The sequence below is a fragment of the Scleropages formosus genome, chromosome 20, assembly GCF_900964775.1.
Source record: "Scleropages formosus chromosome 20, fSclFor1.1, whole genome shotgun sequence".
In the NCBI taxonomy this organism is placed as follows: domain Eukaryota; kingdom Metazoa; phylum Chordata; class Actinopteri; order Osteoglossiformes; family Osteoglossidae; genus Scleropages; species Scleropages formosus.
The window spans coordinates 13,403,410-13,423,226 of NC_041825.1; the positions used below are offsets into that span (position 1 = coordinate 13,403,410).

The 19,817-nt window shown below is 44.4% G+C and overlaps 1 protein-coding gene across 2 annotated transcripts in view; it reads left to right on the forward strand.

Moving 5' to 3' along the window:
* The window catches only part of polr3e (polymerase (RNA) III (DNA directed) polypeptide E), a 21,444-nt gene continuing 1,627 nt past the window's right edge, over positions 1-19,817 (forward strand). Inside the window, exons 1-21 of one of the 2 annotated variants that reach the window (XM_018761926.2) lie at positions 1-156; positions 924-1,103; positions 3,608-3,658; positions 3,962-4,039; positions 5,607-5,722; positions 5,841-5,923; positions 6,109-6,216; positions 6,609-6,658; positions 6,800-6,919; positions 7,412-7,497; positions 7,825-7,869; positions 7,969-8,060; positions 8,178-8,298; positions 8,824-8,905; positions 9,597-9,656; positions 9,926-10,083; positions 10,286-10,350; positions 10,486-10,931; positions 16,131-16,208; positions 16,359-16,484; positions 16,708-18,822. In XM_018761926.2, the coding sequence (XP_018617442.1) occupies positions 1,065-1,103; positions 3,608-3,658; positions 3,962-4,039; positions 5,607-5,722; positions 5,841-5,923; positions 6,109-6,216; positions 6,609-6,658; positions 6,800-6,919; positions 7,412-7,497; positions 7,825-7,869; positions 7,969-8,060; positions 8,178-8,298; positions 8,824-8,905; positions 9,597-9,656; positions 9,926-10,083; positions 10,286-10,350; positions 10,486-10,931; positions 16,131-16,208; positions 16,359-16,484; positions 16,708-16,764 (2,061 nt within the window). In that variant the 5' untranslated portion in view covers positions 1-156; positions 924-1,064 and the 3' untranslated portion in view covers positions 16,765-18,822. The remainder of the gene's footprint in view (positions 157-923; positions 1,104-3,607; positions 3,659-3,961; positions 4,040-5,606; positions 5,723-5,840; positions 5,924-6,108; positions 6,217-6,608; positions 6,659-6,799; positions 6,920-7,411; positions 7,498-7,824; positions 7,870-7,968; positions 8,061-8,177; positions 8,299-8,823; positions 8,906-9,596; positions 9,657-9,925; positions 10,084-10,285; positions 10,351-10,485; positions 10,932-16,130; positions 16,209-16,358; positions 16,485-16,707; positions 18,823-19,817) is intronic. The other variant, XM_018761925.2, reaches the window with a different exon arrangement.

Genomic DNA, 19,817 nt, shown 5'->3' on the forward strand with positions numbered 1-19,817 from the left:
TTCCCACGTGTCTCGAAGGAAGCACTAATATGGCGGCGACCTGAGATTTGAGCAGCCGCGGCTTAACACAGACGCGTTTGCCAGGAAAGTAATGTCGGCGCTTCAGTGAGCGACTGAGACGTGTATAATCTTCATAACTGAGGGCATTAGACGCAGGTAAGGTGAGATTTAGGGTTGCCTTTGTAGCGAACAGGAAGCCGGTGTAAATAATATTTGGCCTGGTGCTGCAGTGAGTGAGTGATGATGGCGTGGTTCATGGATGATGTTGTGGCTTGGTTAACCTGTGGGAAAAAGTAGAAACGTAGCGCTGTGTCCGTCAGTGTGCGGAATGTAGTTCGATAGTGGAACTGGAAGACCGACTCCCGCGCTGCGTGTTCCGGCTCGAGACGAGTGTACCAGAGCAGCAGAGGCTGACCGAGGCCGTACGCGGACCGGTTGGCATGATGTTGTCGGAATGTGTGTGTGTGTGTGAGAGAGAGAGAGAGAGAGAGAGACTGGGACAATAATATTACTCGTTGTTGCATCATCTGAAAATCAGTTCCAGCCGGCGTGCGTGGTGTTTTTTTTTTTTTTTTTTTTTTTTGGTCTCATTAAGACACGCAGAAGGAGTCACAGCTAAACTTAAAAAAACTGTGTTTACTTACTTACTTACTTACTAAGTTACTGCGAGCGGAGGGCGTAGCGACCAGTTTCAGTAATATAGTTCAGTAAGTAACCAACCGTTCTCTTTGTCTTTGCCCTCTGACTCTGACGCGTACTGACACCGTTGCTTATGAATGAATGGAGGGCTGAACACACCATTTCCACCCGTGACGCTCAACCACACAGTACAGTGAGGAGGCCTTTCTTACAGAAAGTTGTCGAATCCTGATCATCCAGAACTCTGCGTGTGTGTGTGTGTGTGTGTGTGATCTATTCCTCAGCCTGTCTGGGGATGAGGATGTGCTTTCCTCCTCCCGTGTACGCGACTGCAACGTGATCACCCGCCTCCCCCCAGGCGCGGAACCCGGACCGGAGGCGTCGCAGTGCCAGTGGGCGTGCTGTCCGTTCCAGCCCCCAGTATCATGGACGGCGGGGACGGCGAGGACCCTGTGGTTCAAGAGGTGGGCGTTTGTTGCTCAGCAAAGAGAATAATAAGCACCTTCGGAACTGCACTGTTGCCTCTCTTATGGGGTCATTCATTTGTAAACTCGTAGCTTCCTTCATTTCGGTTTTCGGTAGTGCGGTGAGTCGCAGCCCTGCCTGCGTTCGTTTCCTACACTCTTGGCTACGCTGAGCTGTTGATTGACTTAATTGTCGTCTTTAATTTTTGCGTTAAAAAAAGGCTGCCGGAGATGCTCCGTTGCAACCTTACGCGTATCTCGGGACACGTGACACTTTTTTTTTTTTTTTGCATTAAACAAAGCCGTAACTCGATTGCTGAAAGTCAGGTTTTCAAGGTTACTGTCGTAGGTACGAGTCAGTGTCATGAAATTCTCCTCGATTGCTTCTCCGCAGACTATGGACAGGACAGAGAGGATACAAATACCGAATGAATCATGAATGAATGAGCTTTATTGCCAAGTATGTTCAGGCATACAAGGAATTTGTCTTGCTGACAGAAACTTCCACAGCACAGGCAGGATGACAGTGAGTGACAAGACACAGATAATAAAAGATGAAAAATATAAGGTACACAATATACAACATAGACACTAGACATATGTTTGTACAGGTATGTTATATACAATGCAAGGGGAAAGTAAATAAGAGATATGATGTGGAAAAATAAATATAAATAGCATTGTTTATCGCACCAGTTTACTCCCTAGGGGGCATTTAGCTCTTCGTGAGGTGGACGGCCTGAGGAAAGAAACTCTTCCTGCTTCCGCCAGATGGCAAAAGTTCAAAGAGGATGTGCCCCGTGCCGATGATTCCTCCAGCCGTCCGGACTGTCCGCTGTAATCTTCCGAGGTCCGATTTTTGTAGTAATACTGTAGATGCTGTCAGTCATTATCACGATAACAGGAGTTTAATCAAAATAATAGTCGCCGTGTAATCGGTTATATGTCCTCCTACGCGGAAAACCATATATGGAGGGGCGCCTGAACACCGGGAGTGAGAAATTCTGGTCCGGCACATGACTCTGACTGTTTTATCTTCAGAAAATAAATTAAAAGTGTGTTTAAGAATGCGGCACAGCGCACATACCGGGGTGTTGCCTTGCACTCAAGACCAAGGTTCGAATCCCCCATTCTACTGTAGTAGCCTTGAGCAAAGTACTTGCTCTAAATCTCACACACACACATTTTCTGAACCGCTTGTCCCATACGGGGTCGCGGGGAACCGGAGCCTACCCGGCAACACAGGGCATAAGGCCGGAGGGGGAGGGGACACACCCAGGACGGGACGCCAGTCCGTCGCAAGGCACCCCAAGCGGGACGCGAACCCCAGACCCACTGGAGAGCAGGACTGTGGTCCAACCCACTGCGCCACTGCACCCCTTCTACTGCTCTAAATCATTCCAGTGGAAATAGCTCAGCTGTATAAATGGGTAAATAACTGTAAGTTAGTGTACAAACCAAACACTGAACATCGCCTTGGAGAAAATTGTTAAAGTAGTTTGAATATTGATATACTAAAAACATAATGAGTATGCAGTTGTAATATTTAGTTTTGAGATGTCTGCAAGTTTTCTTGGTGCAACTTAAAAGGTGACATTTCTACCAGGTTATCAGATTTAATGTTTCAGTGCTGTCTTCATTTCTTTCAGATATTTGCTTTTTTTTTCTTTTTTTTTTTTTTTTTAAAAAAAAAAAAAAAAAAGGTGCTGTTGATGTAGGCGTACCGGTAGTGATATTTACTGCGCTGTCATGTAGTAGAACATGGGCTCTACCCCTGGCTACGCCATTGTCACAGCCCTGTGAAGCGAGGTGAAGGTCTGGGCCGATGCTCCCTAGCTTGTGTGGCGGCATGGACCGCTAGCGACACCTGCGGTACACCGGCTCCTCAACTTCTGAACGAGCAAGTTATGAATTTTCAGAGATGCAAACATTTATCCCCTCATTTATTTAATTGGATTTTTTTCACAGTCAGGTACGCCTAGAGAGGTTAGGTAGGTGTGTTTGGAACGGCTTTAATTCTCTTGACGTCCACATGTGTTGCGATCTTTCTAAGAGCATTCGTAATAAGGCACACGATTACACTGGATATCCAAGTGAAGTGTCATGTAATCAATTACGTGTTTATTTGTTCTAGTTGGCTGCAAAATCATCCAACCCCCAGCAACCTAATGTACAAATTAATCAAGGAATGCCTGTTTTGTTAAGCTATTGATTGTGCTTAAGGGGTAATGGTGACTTTATAATTGCAAACAAAGCAAGTTATGAACAACCTCCAGGACCAAATTATGCAACTTAAAGAGCCCAAGTCCAGAACAAAATGCCAAAAGACCCAGCTACCTTCTGTTACAATAACTTTGGTTTCAGAGGAGCATCATGCGTTTTCTGTGGAACACGGTGTGAAAGTTGAATGTTTCTAATTTTATTCATTATTACATTTGTATGTGTCCTAAATCAATATTCAATGAGGATTACATGTGTTTCTGGTGTTTTTTTTTTTTTTACAGATTGATGTTTACCTGGCTAAAAGCCTTGCAGACAAGCTATACCTTTTCCAGGTAATTCACACATTTAATATTTACATGGACCTTTTTAATTTTATGTTTGTTGGGTTCAGATTAGATTGGGGGAATTAGTTCTTGTGGGTATGTTTAGTCTGTATGAAACCTATTTATCCCTTTGAATGTCAGATTTTTCTTAATCTTTTTGCCATGAGATGCAGTGAGAACCTGGAAGTTGCTCATGTTTTCTGTTGCGTGGAACACATTGCATTACAGAATGGCACTTGAATTACTTATAGAAGCTAAATTGTATAAAATGAGGTATAATATTAAAACAAATCTTACTGGTTTCGATTGCAGTATCCTGTGCGTCCTGCTTGTATGACATATGATGATGTCCCTCATTTATCTGCCAAAATAAAGCCCAAACAGCAGAAGGTAGGCCTTCAGTGTTATGACTTAAATCCCTTTTCGTAATGGTGTTATAGTTGTGCTGTTCTGATTACTTTGTTATATCATGTATACCTGTTCCTCACATAGCTGAGCATTTTCTGTGAAGTTGTCCTTCAGCAAATTCCTATTGTGAGTGGACTGAGTTACCGTGATTTCTTTCACAGCATGGCATTTCACTAATACCAGTAAAAGGTATTTTTATTCACTCATTCATCCTTTATATATTTTAAAAAAAAAAAAAAAAAAGAGTTGTCCAGTGCCGGTTCGTGGATGTCTGGAGCATGTCAGACGTAACAGGATGTGAAGTACACCCAGTGTGGAGATTCTGTCAATGTTGGTCACGTGCTCATGATACAAAGAAATAAAGTTTGAGATCATTGCCCATGTTTTTCACCCTGAAACGCATGCGGAAACTATGCTGTTTGGGCCACTGTGTAGTGCTAACAACGGTTTGCTTCCTGCTATAGTACCCCAGCAGCCAGTACTTCTCCTGAATTGCTCCAGTAAAAATTACCCTGTCCTATAAATGGCTAAATATGGTTAGCAGTTGAGCATAAGTTGCTTGTGAGAAAAGCTTCAGCTAAATAAATTTATAGAAATAATATGCAGTCTTATGTTTTAGTTGCTGTAATTACCTTAATCGAGGGCTATGATTGGTTGAGACTCAGTATGGTAACTGTATGAAGCAGAAAGAGTGTAGTTGTCTTTACAAAGTAGTGTTCTTTGCAGAATGAATGGCAGCAGGCAGGGAATAAAGTACCTTTTGTACAAGTAAAATGGGTCTATAAATGTGGGGAGAAACGCCATTGTGTAGAACAAGCCTGCTGTATACAAACGGGTGTATATTCATGTCGTTGTGGCTCTTTTTCGTTATGAAGGCTGACTGTATTTAGTGATTTAAAGGTTTATAAGAAGTGTACCTTACATGTGACTTGCCCTTCATTGTGAGAATCCTGCCTATTCTGATCTTTTTTCCAGTTGATGGTTTTTACAGTGACTTTTAATTCTTGATGGCTATCACGAAGCGGCTTACGATTGTGCGTGCGGCGTTGGGTGTCGGTAACGCGGAAGAATGACTTCCTTAAATGGAATGCAGTTAATTTGGTAAAATTACATGCGTCAATGATACCAGGTTTCTAGAAGGTTGTAGCGTGATGTGGCTTTGGTCTAAAGGAAAGCAGGAACTCACTACATCCTGTAACAGTGAGAGAGGTTCCTGCACAACAGGGAGAAAAGCAGCTGGAGCCAAGCGGCGCCTGGTGTGCTTTCAGACGGCAGAGTCGGTTGTAGAGGTTGTGTTGGCGAGGGGCGGGGGCTCGGACCGCTCTGCGACTGGACCACCTTAGCGGACCTTCTGAGTCTTATTAGTGGAGAGACGCAGCCTGCCTAAAGGACGCAAGTCATGAAGATGGAGCCCTGAAAAAAGTAGTCACTTAGTACTAGTTGAGGAACCTTGTACTTTAGAGGTGTCATTCCAGCTTTTTTGCTGTTATGCAAAATGGCAAGAACTGGAGAAAATTTAACTTCTGATTCGCGGCTTGTGCTTCCGTAGGTGGAGCTCGAGGTGGCCATTGACGCCATGAGCCCCAACTACTGCCGCAGTAAAGGGGAGCAGATTGCTCTCAACGTGGATGGAACTACCTCGGAGGACTCAAACACCTATTCCACGTGAGGCCTTTTTCTTCTTTTATTTTAAATTAATCTTCTGTCCTAATGTGATTGAGTTGATGGTGATTGTTTCTTCCCTGTCAGTAACTTACTGTTCTCTCTCTTTCACTGTTTATAGGAAGATGATGGACAAGCAAACCTTCTCTTCCATTCAGGCTACCACCAACACCTCCCGTTATGCGGCTGGAGTCTTTCGAAAAGGTGGGCAAGGCAATGAACAGTAGGTCTTGTTATAGCAAAGGCAAATTTATAAATGGTAACTGGTTCATGGTGATTACCTTTATTTTCTGATTAGTATTTGCAGTCGTAGTGTGTAGAAGGAGTGGGATAATGTTTTATGCCCCTCAGTCTTTTTTGACACGTTTGTTGTCATGTGGCACTTGCAGGGGAGCTTCACCTCACCCCTCTGCACGGGATCCTCCAGCTGAGACCCAGTTTCTCGTACCTGGATAAAGCAGACACCAAGCACCGCGAGAGGGAGGCAGCTAATGAAGGTACATGTGGTCGCCGGGGGTTTGGCAGAGACTCTTCTGGTGAGACTCCAGTGAGGGAGCACGGCTCAGATGCAACTACAGTTAGTGTGTTCAGAAAGTATTCAGACCCCTTCACTTTTTTACATTTTTTGATGTTGTGGCCTCATGCTAAAATTAAAATTCATTTTATTCTCATCAGTCTACACTTAATATCCCATAATGACAAAGTGAAAACAGGGTTTGTAGAAATTTTTGTAAACGTATTAAATCTTAAACACAGAAATACTTTCTAAATGCACTGTATGTAACATTCCCTGTCAAGTGTGGTGCAGTTTTTTAAAGGAGAGTGCGAAGTAAGCCTGTACGTCCTTGGAGTACTTTAGGCACTAATGTTTGCGTTCTCTCCCTTGCAGCTGGAGATTCGTCTCAGGACGAGGCTGAGGATGACATCAAGCAGATCACGGTGGGTCGCTGGAGCAGTTGCCATCCATAGGCGTAGCATAGCTGCCCCCAAAGAGTAAAAATCCTTGAGAAATGGATGTTTGCACACGCGAAGGAACCAGGCTGGCAACGGCTGAAGCATCCGACACCTTTTCCCGCACAGGTGCGGTTCTCGCGGCCCGAGTCCGAACAGGCCCGTCAGCGTCGCATCCAGTCCTACGAGTTTCTCCAGAAGAAACAGGCAGAGGAACCATGGGTCCACTTGCACTACAATGGTGTCAAGGTGAGCCGCGGGGCGGGGGGAGCAAGCAGTTTTCAACTACAGGACTGCAGAATGAGAATGGATGTATGGCAGGAAGACCTGCTGCGTTGGTCACAGGGCTCATTTGGGACTATGCAGTTAAAGTGGGTTGAGTACAGTGCGTCTAAATCACTTCTGGTTTTGTTTTTTTCATTTAACTAATGCTTTCATTCAGAGACGGTGTGAGGTTCGTCTTTTTTTTTTTCCATGTGATATTTGCAGTGTAGGTACAGTGTCGTCTCCCTGCTTTGTATATTTGCTGCTGAGGCCTTGTGCAATTTCTGTTAGAATTAAGTTATTTCTATACTAAGGTACTAGTTTTTACTGTATCTGGGGCAAGTAGCATGATCAAAGGTCCTACAACAGGACTTGGGTTTCCAACCTGGAAGTTTCAATAGCGATAGGTGACTGCTGCGACCAGTACCTGCTCCCTGTGAATGTGTCTTAATGTCCCTCTGCTCTTTGTCTGCGCAGGACAGCCGCTCTGAGCACGAGAGGCAGTATTTGTTCTGTCAGTCCATGGAGGTGACGGAGAATACAGAGCTGGTTAAAACGCGCAGGTGGGTACGGAGGCAGGCTGTGGGTGTCCCGCACTGATCCTCTGTCCTTTCTGTTTCGTCAGACCGGTGAAAACGGATCTTCGAGTCCTGCAGGAGTAAGGGAGGTTTTAAAGACAGACTGCGGTGCTGAATTTCTGCTGCCATCCGCGCAGACATTGTGTATCCTGGTCCTGATGTTTCTCAGCAGAGATTCATCCATTCAGACAGATTGAAATAATTTTTATTTCCCAGTTTATTGCCTTACATCACATCAGGAGGCTTTTGCTGGGACTTATGGGCTTGACAGATGTGGTACAGCATATGATTTTACTTTTCTTTTATCCTTAGTGAGTACCTGTCTATGCTCATGCCCCCTGTAACAGAGGAGAAGGTGTAAGTAGAGATGGCAGATTATTGTCATAAAGTGCCAAATTTTGGGTAATGTGATCAGTATGAATGCTCAGTCGTGGCTTTTTGTAAACCCAACTCCAGCGTGAAGCCAGTGGGTCCCAGTAATGTCTTGTCCATGGCCCAGCTGCGGACCCTTCCTCTCGGTGACCAGGTCAAGACCCTGATGAAGAACGGTGAGTGAGCTGGCAGTTCCAGAGAGGGGCTCTGTTCTTGCTGCGCCTTCAGGGCGAGTGTGGTGTTACGCAAAAAGTGACGCTGCTGTTCCCGTTTTTTTTCCATGCCGTACCCAGTGAAGGTGATGCCCTTTGCCAACCTAATGGGGCTGCTGAGCTCAGGCACAGACTCTACTGCAGTGTTGCGTTGCATCCAACAGGTGGCGATGCTTGTCCAGGGGAACTGGGTGGTGAAGAGGTGAGCTCAGTGCAGCGTACACACACACACACACACACACAGACTTCCTGTGTTCATCTCTTAACTGTTCATGAAGGGTGGAGCAAAGCATCCTGTGAGGTGCATCAGTATTACTCTTTGGCACAAGGTCTGTGTACTTACACTGCTTTTCATATTTTTCACTATCCCCTTCATTTCCCCAGGATGTCAGAGTTCTTTCGATGTGATTAGATGTTTTTACTGAATGGGGGCAGCAGGTGGAGTAGTCATTAGAGCCTTTGCACTCAAGTCATGGGTTTGAATCTTACCTCCTACTGTAATACCTTAGAGCAAGGTAGTTACCCTTAACTGCTCCAGCAAAATTACCCAGCTGTACAATTGGGAGCATCATTTTAAGAGGCATAACATTGTAAGTTGGCTTGGAGAAAAGCTTCAGTTAAGCGAATAATTGTCAATGTGAGTAACTGAGTTGTCACACGGTTTGTTAGCCATTTGAGTGGATGGCTGAGATTTCCAGTTGGCTTAACTGCTGCGGTGCTCTTTCAGCGATGTGCTGTACCCCAAGAACAGCTGCAGTCCTCACAGTGGCGTGCCGGCAGATGTGCTGTGTCGCGGCAGGGACTACGTGGTGAGTGAGCGGACGCTCAGGTCCACAGTGGAAAAGCGGAGCTTCTACATTATAATCGCATACATGAGCACGTGAAAGGCGAGAGCTTTGCACTACTTCGTTAGGTGTCTGTAGTAGTGCACTTGAAGTAGTAATTTAGAAATTGGTTTTTGGTTTGTTCTGTAGTTTTTAGTCCTCAAACTATCAGATGAGGAGAGAAGGAACAGGTGTGAGGAAAAAGTCTGAACCCTTTGCAATTGGCTCATTTTCTCCATGAATGGTTCCTGAAATGTGATCTGATCTTCATCCAAGTCACAACACTGACAGTGCTGTTTAATAAAGAAAACGCAGCATTTTACGTTGCTCTATCTGTATTGACCAAATGGTTTCAACTTTCAGGGCTGTTGATGGAAAACGTGTGATGATACTTAAGTTGAGAAACTAGTGGAACCGCATTATTGGCGATAACTTTTCTAGATGCTTCCTGTAGTGGCTGGTCAGATCTGTGCAGCGCTTGGATATTTTGACCTTTTCCTCAATTTAAAAAAAAAAAAAAAAAAAAAAAGTGTACAGCTCTAACTAAACAAGAACTTGTTTAGTTAGAGCTGTACACTTTTTTTTTTTTTTAAGAATTTTACTTAATTGTTATTGGACAAAGGACAGGACTGAACTGTAACACATGTGATTAAATTGCGCTTTTGGTGCTGTTTAGATGTGGAGATTTACCCAAGAGCGCTCCGTGTTGCGAAAGGAGGTGGCTGCTATCGTCAAGGTTCGTTCTGCAGTTTGCTGTTTTCATGTCGTCATTCGTCTTGACTGCACTAGCACAGAACCGCTTTTTGATTTGTGTCTTTTAAATCCAAGTTCTCAAACCTTGACTATCAAGGATCCTCCAAGACTCTCATGTGAAAACAGTGCAGAGTTGGAGGTGAAGTTGTACCTGACCAGTTGAAATGTTTCTAACAGTGTATAGGCTGCAGCCAGCTGAGTACTGCGCTGTTCTCTTCCATCTCATTTTATCTTCTCTGCTCGTGCCCTCAGCTTCCTCCGGAGGACGTGAAGGATTTCCTGGAGCAGATGTCTGTTCCCCGGCTCAACCGTGGCTGGGAGTTCCTCCTGCCCACCGACACAGAGTTCGTGCGGAAACACCCAGACGTGGCGCAGAGGCAGCACATGCTCTGGCTCGGCATCCAGTCCAAGTATGAGCGGGGAGAGTGTGCTGGGGGAGAGCCTAATGCATGGCACACCCTTGGCTTTCTACACAGAAATTTGCATGCTCATTCATGTTGTGTTGTACTGCAGTATTTTCCCTGTTCCTTTGCCCCAGTGCTGACTTTACAAACATTCAAGGATGCAATAGTTTTGCACTTGTTATAATGAGTTTGTCACTGTTATCTGTAGGTTGGAAAAGGTTTACAGTCTCTCAAAGGAAGATATGGTGGCGAAAAAGGCTGATTCCCAACCAGGTGAGTTTGATGTTTGGATGTCCTTGTTCAGCCGAGCGGTGTTAAAGCTGCTTTGCAGGTGTAATACACTGATCGCGTTCTGTTGGGTCGATACACGTGTAGCTGCCCCGTGTAAATGTGCCGGTCTTGTGACAGGAGTGCAGGTGAGTGGGGAGCAGCGGCTCCAGGCTGCCAGGCAGCGGGCCAAGGAGAACCAGGCCTCCCTGCAAAAAGATTTTGAGCGGCGTCGGCAGACGGGTGCAGAGAGCGCTGGCGTGCGGGTCAAAGAAGAGCCCCTGAGTGACACAGAGGAGCCCATGGACACCTCCCTCCCAAACGGTTTGCTCAATGGTTACCCCGACGGCATGTCCTCCACGGACTCCTTCAACGGCCACGGCGCCCACGCCCCCAGCAAGGAGCTCCAGGACTTTGTGGAGGCCACGTTCCGGAAGCACTATGTCCTGACGCTGAGCGAGGTGAAGCGGCTCTTCAACCTGCATCTGGCTAGCCTGCCCCCAGGGCACAGCCTGTTTGGGGGCATCTCCGACCGCCTGCTGCAGGACACTATTCTCCTGAGCAACTGCCGTCAGATCGCGGTGCCTGTGAGTACTGAGCCCTTCCTTCTCCACAGGGGATGTACCGTTTCTCAGCAGGTGGTGCGGTGATTAACGTCACAGACCAGAAGAGTGCTAGTTCCAGCTCCAGCAGGGCGCCTGCTTTTAGTATGCTTAAACAAGGTACCTGACCTTAACTGCCCCAGTAAGAACTGCATCCAGCAGCATTAATAGTGACGTTGTAAGTTTGTTTTTGCAAAACCTCTTCTGTTTGTTGTATATAGCTATTTAAAATTCTTCCACTGCAAATATTTCTCCCACACAGTCTAGCTGCTCGTCCAATATTTCTACATGCAGTTTTTTGGAATTTCTGATCAGTTCATATAACTGTTTGTAGACTGGCTGTCCATAGATCTAATTTGATTTCACTCGTTTTTGTGCTTTTCTACTTTTTCCCTATACCCATATAACTGTTCACATAGTGGTTTCATCTGCTGCAAGTTCTCAGCTGGCTTGTATTGACATCCTGATTGTTTACCGTGTTGATCCCTGCGGTGCGTAACTGTCCCCAAAATTAGGGAACTGAGCTGTATAAATTAGGATGCCTAAATGTGGGATTTAGGATTTCTGTTGACTTTTCTAAATGCGCAGTGATATCGATCTTCGCTATTCCGACGTTCTCGATGACTGCGTGCGTGCTACTGGGCAACTCACTCATGTAAAACCTGATGAGGGCTCTGCATTTCTGCACCAAGTAGCACTCTCCCTGGGGGTGGCAGGACACAAACAGGCTCTGAATGCACAGGTCTCCGCCGTGTTGGGAGCGATGGGGTGGGTGAGCTGCGGAGGTCGGCGTGCTCGGGTTACATCGTCGAAGCCCATCCTTCGATGCAAGTGATAACGCATTCCTCTGGGGGGCAGAAGCTGGCGGTGAAAGCAGTTTATAATCTGTGACAAGGGGCTCCCTCTCTCTTATTCTTTGAAAACAGAATAAAGCTGGTTAATGGAAAGTTTAACGGTCATAACGAGTGCTAAGCAGGTCCTGAGTTTAGTTCCACAGTATTTCAGAAAGGAGTATCCTGATTGCATCTGCCCAGAAGGATGAGGATCACTGTGGCATTCTGCACACAGTCACCTTTGTCCATTTCGAGCAGTGGAATGTCTGAAATGCTGCCTTGGGATCAGGCATCCCACCACCATGCTGTGACAATGTGCTGCTTGTGCTTCTCAATCTCACTTGCATCCCCCCCCCCCCCCCCGCCTCTCTTTTGGCCTGGTAAAGTCACGGTCAGGAACGGTTGTGCAAAGCGCTCCTGGTGCCCTGACTATTCTGTGATCTCCCCAACCTGAAACCGAACACTTGTTTTTGGCGACAAACTAATGACCCTTTTCTAGTTCTAGTCATTGCTGTTCATGTGGCACGATATGGAACGTGAACACAGTTCAAAATGTTTAGAAAGCATTGAATGTGGGTTTCCTTGAGCAGCTCTTCCAGTTTCTTTTTTTGGTAATGAATGTAACTTTAAAGTGATGGCATAGATGTTTTCATACGCACCATTTTTATAGGTAAATTAATGTCACTTAATTGACAAGGAATACTTGTTAAAATGGCAAATCCCAGAAACATTTTTTTTTTAAACCCCTCCACTCCCCCCCCCCCCCCGCCAACCTTTTAATTAAGTACAGTTATGTTTCTATGAGCGTGGCATGATGGTGCTGTGCTGGTAGTGCTGGTGCCTCACAGCTTTTGGGCTGTGCATTTGGACATGGGTTTGAGTCCAGTCTGTGTGCAGTTTGCATGTTTTTGCTGTGTTTGTATGGGTTTCCTTCTGCAGTCTGGGGACATGTATTTCATGGGAGTCTCACGTGTGTGTGTGTGTGTGTGTGTGTGTGTGTGTGTGTGTGTGTGTGTGTGTGGCTGGCCCTTCACCCTCCAGTGAGCCCTACAGAATGTGTTAGTTGTGTATCGGCTGAGGGCTGTAGCTGGGACAGTACCGCAGCTGTGTTCTTCCACTGCTGATTCCTCTCTTTTATACTGTGTCTCAATGCAGTGGCGTTTCAGTTAGTAGGAAAGGCTAAATGTTTATCATGTATACCCAGGAATGTCTGGCTGTTCCAGCCTTTGTCTTACTGACCTTGTTCGCAGCTTCCTAGCGGTGTATTTATCGTAACGGCTAGAGTAAAGAGGATCAGCACCCATTGTGGAAATGTTTTCAGTAGCTATATGTATTTAGTTAAACTGCTGTCATATTTATTAGGCACTTTCATTTGTTCATATTAGTTCATGAATTTGTGACGTCCTTAACCACTGTGTGTTTGCTGTGATTGCTTATATTAATATTCATTACCACCCTGAGATCTGGGGACAGCTTGGACTTGGCATCAGTCTATCGTATCGCCGACTTTCTTGCCATAAAAATAGTGTAAACCCCTTTTTAATGAACACAATCGCACAGCGTTGTGTGATTTAAAATCAAGCTCGGAGAACGTTGGCAGATATTTTCAAGCTGCAGATACCGTCAGATAAGCAATGGCGCTTTCAGTCTCGGTGGTGTACACGTCTCGCACCAGCGTTGGGCGCTGCTGACAGGCTCAGCGAGCCTCACCGAGCTGCATTACTTAATCACTTTAAGTGCTGTTCTCTCAATGACCACTTTGTAAGATGGGCAGGTTTTTGTGAATTTTTGACGGGTTGAGACGTAAAGGAGAGGTCACAGCAGAACATCTTCTCTGGCAAGCGTTTGTCTTCTGGGGGGTTACTTTGTGCAAGACAGTGGCTTTTTCTTGGGTCCACCATGTATCAACAAAGGTTCGATTACAAGCTGAGCCGCTCAAGTCGCCAGCAGTGACTAAAGTAGTTTTTGGGACATTTTGAGGTGAAGAAATTCGGCCAATCATTTAACAGATGCTTCTGTTCAGAGTAAAACAGCACAGTGTGTTTGTTACAGGGCATTCATTAATTTTGTAATGCATTCATATGAAAAATAAAGCAAACATTAACCATAACTGTGCTCCTAATTGTTGTCCATGTTTTTGTATTTAACCAGTGGAGCACTGTTGCTCCTCGATACCACACAGCCGTTAAAAACAGCATTTTTAAAGTGCCGTTATCAGATTGTGATTGTCGGCTCTCTTACATTGTTGTACCAGTTAACGTTAGCTATGTAATTAACGTTTTGATACCAGTGGCAATGTTTTCACCAGTTTCTTTAATACATGGAGGTAACAAAAGGACTCGGCCCCAAATATCAACCTTTGGATATCTTGACGGGTACCAGAGTACCTGCATGATGTTGTGTTGAGGAACAGTGTTTACTGTGTGTGTGTGTGTGTGTGTGTGTGTGTGTGTGTGTGTCGTGCAGTAAGCTGTGACGAGTGGACAAGTAGGTCACTATATCCATGGAGGTCGTACACAGGCTCAGAGCCTGCAGCCACTGGAGGAACATTCAGAGCCAAGTACTTCTTGACCTGCCATCAATATTTCTCCAAGATACCGGACTTTGATTGTTTGCTTTGGGACTAACTGACCAGCCTCTTAATCTTTACTATAAGGTTTGTGCAAAGAGCATTTGAACAGTGCTTTTGGCCAGGCTTTCGTTTTAATCCTATTTTACGTTATGCTAATGGGTTTTGAAGTCTGAGAAGAAGGGCAGGAAGGTAGGTGTTATGTAACTGCTATTAGTGGTAGAGACGACAAAGCACATTACAGGTTAAATTTGCACTAATTCGGAGTGCTTAAGATGCTTGTGCGTCATGAATTGTTTAACTCTACGCTGAGTTCAGGGTAGAATATTTCGTTGAACATGCTCACCTTTAACCCATATTATGTGTGTATTCCATCATCCTTTTATTTACACACTTAAATTCTGTAGCCTTGTAAAGTCTCTCAAGACTTATAAGTTCTGCAGTTATCCAGCTTAAAAAATAATTATACAGCAATTTAAGCTCTTGATATGATAGTAATTCCAAACTAAACTGTGGGTTTTTTTTTCTTTTTTTTTTTTTTTTTTTATTCCCCCCCCCCCCCCCATGTCATGCTTTACTTTCTTTTGTCGATCATTTAATGTTTGTCTGACCAGTCATGTCTGGTATTGGACTATAGTATAAATGTGTTAAATTCAGGCCCCTAGAAAGACAATTTTTGGGTCTTGTTTCATTTGATGATATCGGGACCTTCAGGAGACTCTTGAAATACTGTGGGACATCCTGTTCCAGCTCCATTCTTTTCTTGAATGTCTACCTCTGTCTTCCTTTCCCGGTGAACTATTTTTGTATACAAGGCGCGCTCGCGGATATGAGCCAATCGAGGAGGAAATGAGTTCTCATAGTGAGCACTTTGCATCACGATGAGAACCACGCATGAAAACATGTACCTTTTGGTATTGCCATCATTCAGCTTAATACACAGCATCTACTTTATTGCACATGAATTGAAGGTTGCCCAGGGTTAATCTGCAAATATATTTTATCTTTCTGCTATGAGGAAAAAACTTGAAATAAAACTTAGATTTCAAATTGCATTCAATTATAACGAGACGTTATCTGTATTTTTCTGTCTGCGTATTTACATTGTTGGCCGAATGTTTAAGAACCTTATTTATTATACAGCTTCAAAGACAATGTGGCCAGAATTACTGGCAGCATAATGACCCAAATAGGCCATTTATTCTAACTGCAGTGTATTGTTTTGTTTTTATTTCCTGTGGTGTGATGTAAAGTAAGTGCAGACAACACGAGTAGAGAAGTGGTATTGTTGCTTCTTCATTGGCTCATGTAGCGGTCTACTCTCTTAGTCACAGTAAAGGAAAGCTGTTAGCAAACTCGCTGAGAGGGCTGGAAAACAAAATTAGTACTGGCTCAACCAGTTGCTTTCTAGTATCTTTCAGCTGGTATTAATCTCTTCCATGCCAGTTTCTTGGGGGAAAAAGACACATGATGCTAAGATACTGAGTCTCCATTGTGGTAAAAAATTCATGTTCACAGTAGTTCTGCAAGCTGTACATTTAACAGGGTTTCTTACCTGTAAGTGGAGGGATGAGGGCCTCCTACCAACTTATTGCGCTTGATTCATTGATTAATTTAGGGACGGTTGGGAGGAGTCAACCGTAGGTTCTCTTTAAAGCGAAGCGGTAGAGTCTCTGGACTAAGATCTCTGAATGAGAAACTCTTGAGCTACGTGTTGTCTGAAGTTACTATGTTCCACGACTTTGCCTTCATTCCTCTCGCTCGCTCTCTCTCTCTCCTCAGTTTCCTTCTCAGAGCTCTGCTGCGATGGATGAACAAAAGGTGTTTGCGCTGTGGCACACAGGAGAAACCTTTGATAAGGTAACGATGCTCCAGATCCGTTTGACTAAAAGTTCGTACATAAGAAGTTTGTCGTGTCTGCATCTCGGAAGGTGGAGGCGGGTTTGGACGTGCGAGCGTGGGCTTGCCTCCTGATCCTCATCTCTGTGTGTCCTTTGGTCGCTCCCTCAGCATCGACACATCCTGTTTGACATCTACATGAAACACTACCGAGTGAGGAGGAACGTCATCCAGACCCGACTGACTCAGGAGCTGGGGGAAGAAGTCACCAAGGCTGACATCGATAGACTGCTGAAGGTGACTTCATACTAGGCTCTTTACAGCCAAGCGTTTTGTAGTCGCCCCCCCGTGAACTAACGCATCACGGCAGATTCGGATGTATGTTGTTCAAATTTTTTCAGGGGAAAATGCTTTCTCTCAGATTTGAATGTTTACCCTTCCTTAGGTTATATTGATTTGCACTCATAAGGTCCACACAGCCCGCGTCCCAAACTCAAAGCCCTCGCGTGTTCTTCTCCAGGAATGCTGCATAAGCTACGGAGGCATGTGGTACCTGAAGGGCACAGTGCGTTCCTGACACAGAGTGAACGGCCAGAGGAGGGTTCCATCATCCAGTCTTCTCCTCCGCCGCTGAGTGGGTACGCTCTACAAGGGAAGGGGGAGCAGACACATGGAACAATGACCGCCCTGCCTCCAGCCAGCCGGATGGGGAAAGGGGGTAAAGATGTCAGCTACCTGCTCCAGACTACATGCCATTGTTAAATCGCCTGAAGTCATAGTTGAGCTTGGAAGAGGATAGCAGGGAAATCGCTGAAGCTCGAGTGCAACACCTTGTTTTCTCACAAAAGGGCTGGTGGAGTGAATGTTGCGAGCGTATGCGTTGCGTAGATGAGTTGGATAAATGTACGCAGTTCAAAATCAAGTTGAAACAAGTAAAGAAATGCTTATTTAATTAAATCCTAAATGGAATGAATGATTGGTGACTAATAAAAAGAACCAAAATTCCTACACATTAGGTTTTGTGGCCTTTGAAAGACAAGTCAGGTTTTACTGCTTTGCGGTATTTTCAGAGGGTCTGTGCCTGTTTTTTGTTGGGCCTTAAATGGTACATCCCTTGAAGTTGGAGGCATGTTTCTCCTCATTCTCATATGGGTAAAGTGGGGCAGCAAACTGCACTTTTTCTTTGGCTTTTCACTCCGTGACAAATGACAGAAGCTTTTTCAACCAAAGTATTATATGAGGCAGTTGGAGAATGTTGCTGTAGGAGGAACTGTCCATATTTTTTATTTTAATAACTTGACAGTTAATTTCCTGTTGTTTGAAAGGTCCTTTATTACATTTTTTTGATGTGAATTTAGTAAGCCTAATGACTTGTTTCCTAACAGTGATGTCAGACTGAAAGATACAGTACATAGGTGTTCATCATTTTGTCCATTTAAAGGTCTGTGTGAGCCCAACACACACAGCTTTCCGAAGTGTTCGACTGAGGAAATTTCAGTCGAATCCACTTAGCTCACATTTGGCCTTTAATTTGAATAGATCGCGGTGGTGTTGAATGTTGAGTCTACATGGGAAAACTGTTTTCAGAGCCGAAAGAAGATGCCACCTAATCTGCAGTTGAGCCCTGCTTAAAGTTGTACCTCCTTGCATGCAATTCAGGCTAAATGATGCAGGGATTTTGTAACTTAAATCATGGAATTTTTTTTCATCTTTGCATGAGCAGTGACTTAACCCCATCGAACTGGCAACAGAAAAGTGTTTCCTGTCTGCTGCTGAAAAAGCCAACTCTTGATTCCCCGATGGCAGGGATGCATCAGTTTCCTTTCGCTCATTTCACAGTCCAAAGGTTAAAGCTGGTTGTGCCTCATCTTTTAATGGTTACCTTGGAGGGGAACTCTTGTGTGCTTTTTAGAACTAAAATGAAATGGACCTTAACTACTTCACAGTAAAGTTTTAAATTATGCGAAAACATTTACTTGTAACTACAGGAGGGTTGTTTTATGTGATTTGTTTTTTCTTTTTAAATTCTGTTTGGGATTAACTCAAAGTGCCGGTTGGCAGGTGAGCTGGGCTCTGTCTAGCTGAATCTGCACATACCGAACAACCCAGCCTGTTCCTCAGATCAAGGGAAACCCTCATGTTTTCACACATTTGAGCAGGTGATGGCCTTCATGGGAACTACACTGCAGCATATCACCAAAGCTTATTTGACAAGTCTCTTCTCATCATGTTGTTTGAGAGAAAAATACCAGAAAGAACGAGCTATTAATGCTGCAATGTTAACATTTTTCAAAACATTCCAGCGATCCTCAGTCACCTAATGACCTTTACATGATCTTTGCAAAGTTATGCAACAGAAAATGTAGAGAATATTTCTACAGGGTCTAATTAACCTGACTGAAGATAAGTATGGTATTTTTTCTCTGCCAGTTGTATGTGGTCTTACTCAATAAAGCACTGCAATAACAATCTCCAGTTGTACTTTTGGATGTTCTATAACAATTTGCCACTTTAAGATGTCAGTGTGCAGGTGAGCAGCTCTCTTCAGGAGGCCAGCATGTGTTTCAGCAGGATGCTCTTTCAAGAGTTGTGTGCACCTACAAGGGCTGCTATCTGCCAGGTGGAAGAATGATGGGTAAAATACTTCCTTCCTACAAGTGTAGTGACTGAGACAGGATGTTTGAAAATGAAAGCTCTCTGCAATACTTTAGGAGACCAGTGATTGGCTGTTGCTTTGTACTTTCTTGTTCTCCATCGTGGGTTTGGGATCATCGACAGGGGCACTTGTGCTGTTCCTTTAGTCCATTACTACCCTTGAACATTGGGTCAAGTCCTTGGCAGCTAACCCAAGCACAAGTTGTATTCAAGTTATTTTATTAGTTTCACAGTTTCCATAACTCCAGGCAAACATCTTAATGCACCCTATATCTTAATACTTTAAACCTTAAAGTAGAAATTTATACAATTATATACAAAATAGTACTAAATAAGCAATTTAATTGGGAAGAAACTAAAGTAGAAAGGTTGAAGAATAAAATGAGCTGCTGTTTAAAAGGTGGATGGACTGATAATGGGACCTGGTCTATTTCACTGTTTAACACACACTACCTGAGTATGGGAATTTCTAATTGCAGCACTCCTACAATTATCCCATGCAAATGCTCCATTGACTGTTCTCTGCCTCAAGAGGGTTCACACCCAAAGACATGTGCCAGAGCCACCCTCAGCACATGCTGTCCCACCCAACACTCATGTTTGAGGCACCAGCACCCAGGAATGCAAGGAGGGGCTAACATGTCTCTAGGATCCAAACAATGCTGCTTACTTTGGTTTTTAAGCAGAACTCCTTTCCTCAACCATTCAGAATAGTGCGTTCACACGGAATGGAAAGGAACAGTCCCTGCAGCAAATAACACCATGTAGCCCATGTCCTCTTAGAGTTCTTTCTCCTAAATCTGATAGTTATACTTGAAATTTTAATGACAGTAGAACAGCAGTAACAGCCTGATTAGGCAGGTGAGGTTTTCCATCTTCTCCCACATCTGTTCTAATAGCTCCTGTGGTAGAATTAAGTTTGGTTATTAAAAAAAATGTAAAGGCTAAATGAAACCCTCTTCTGTGAAGATGTTT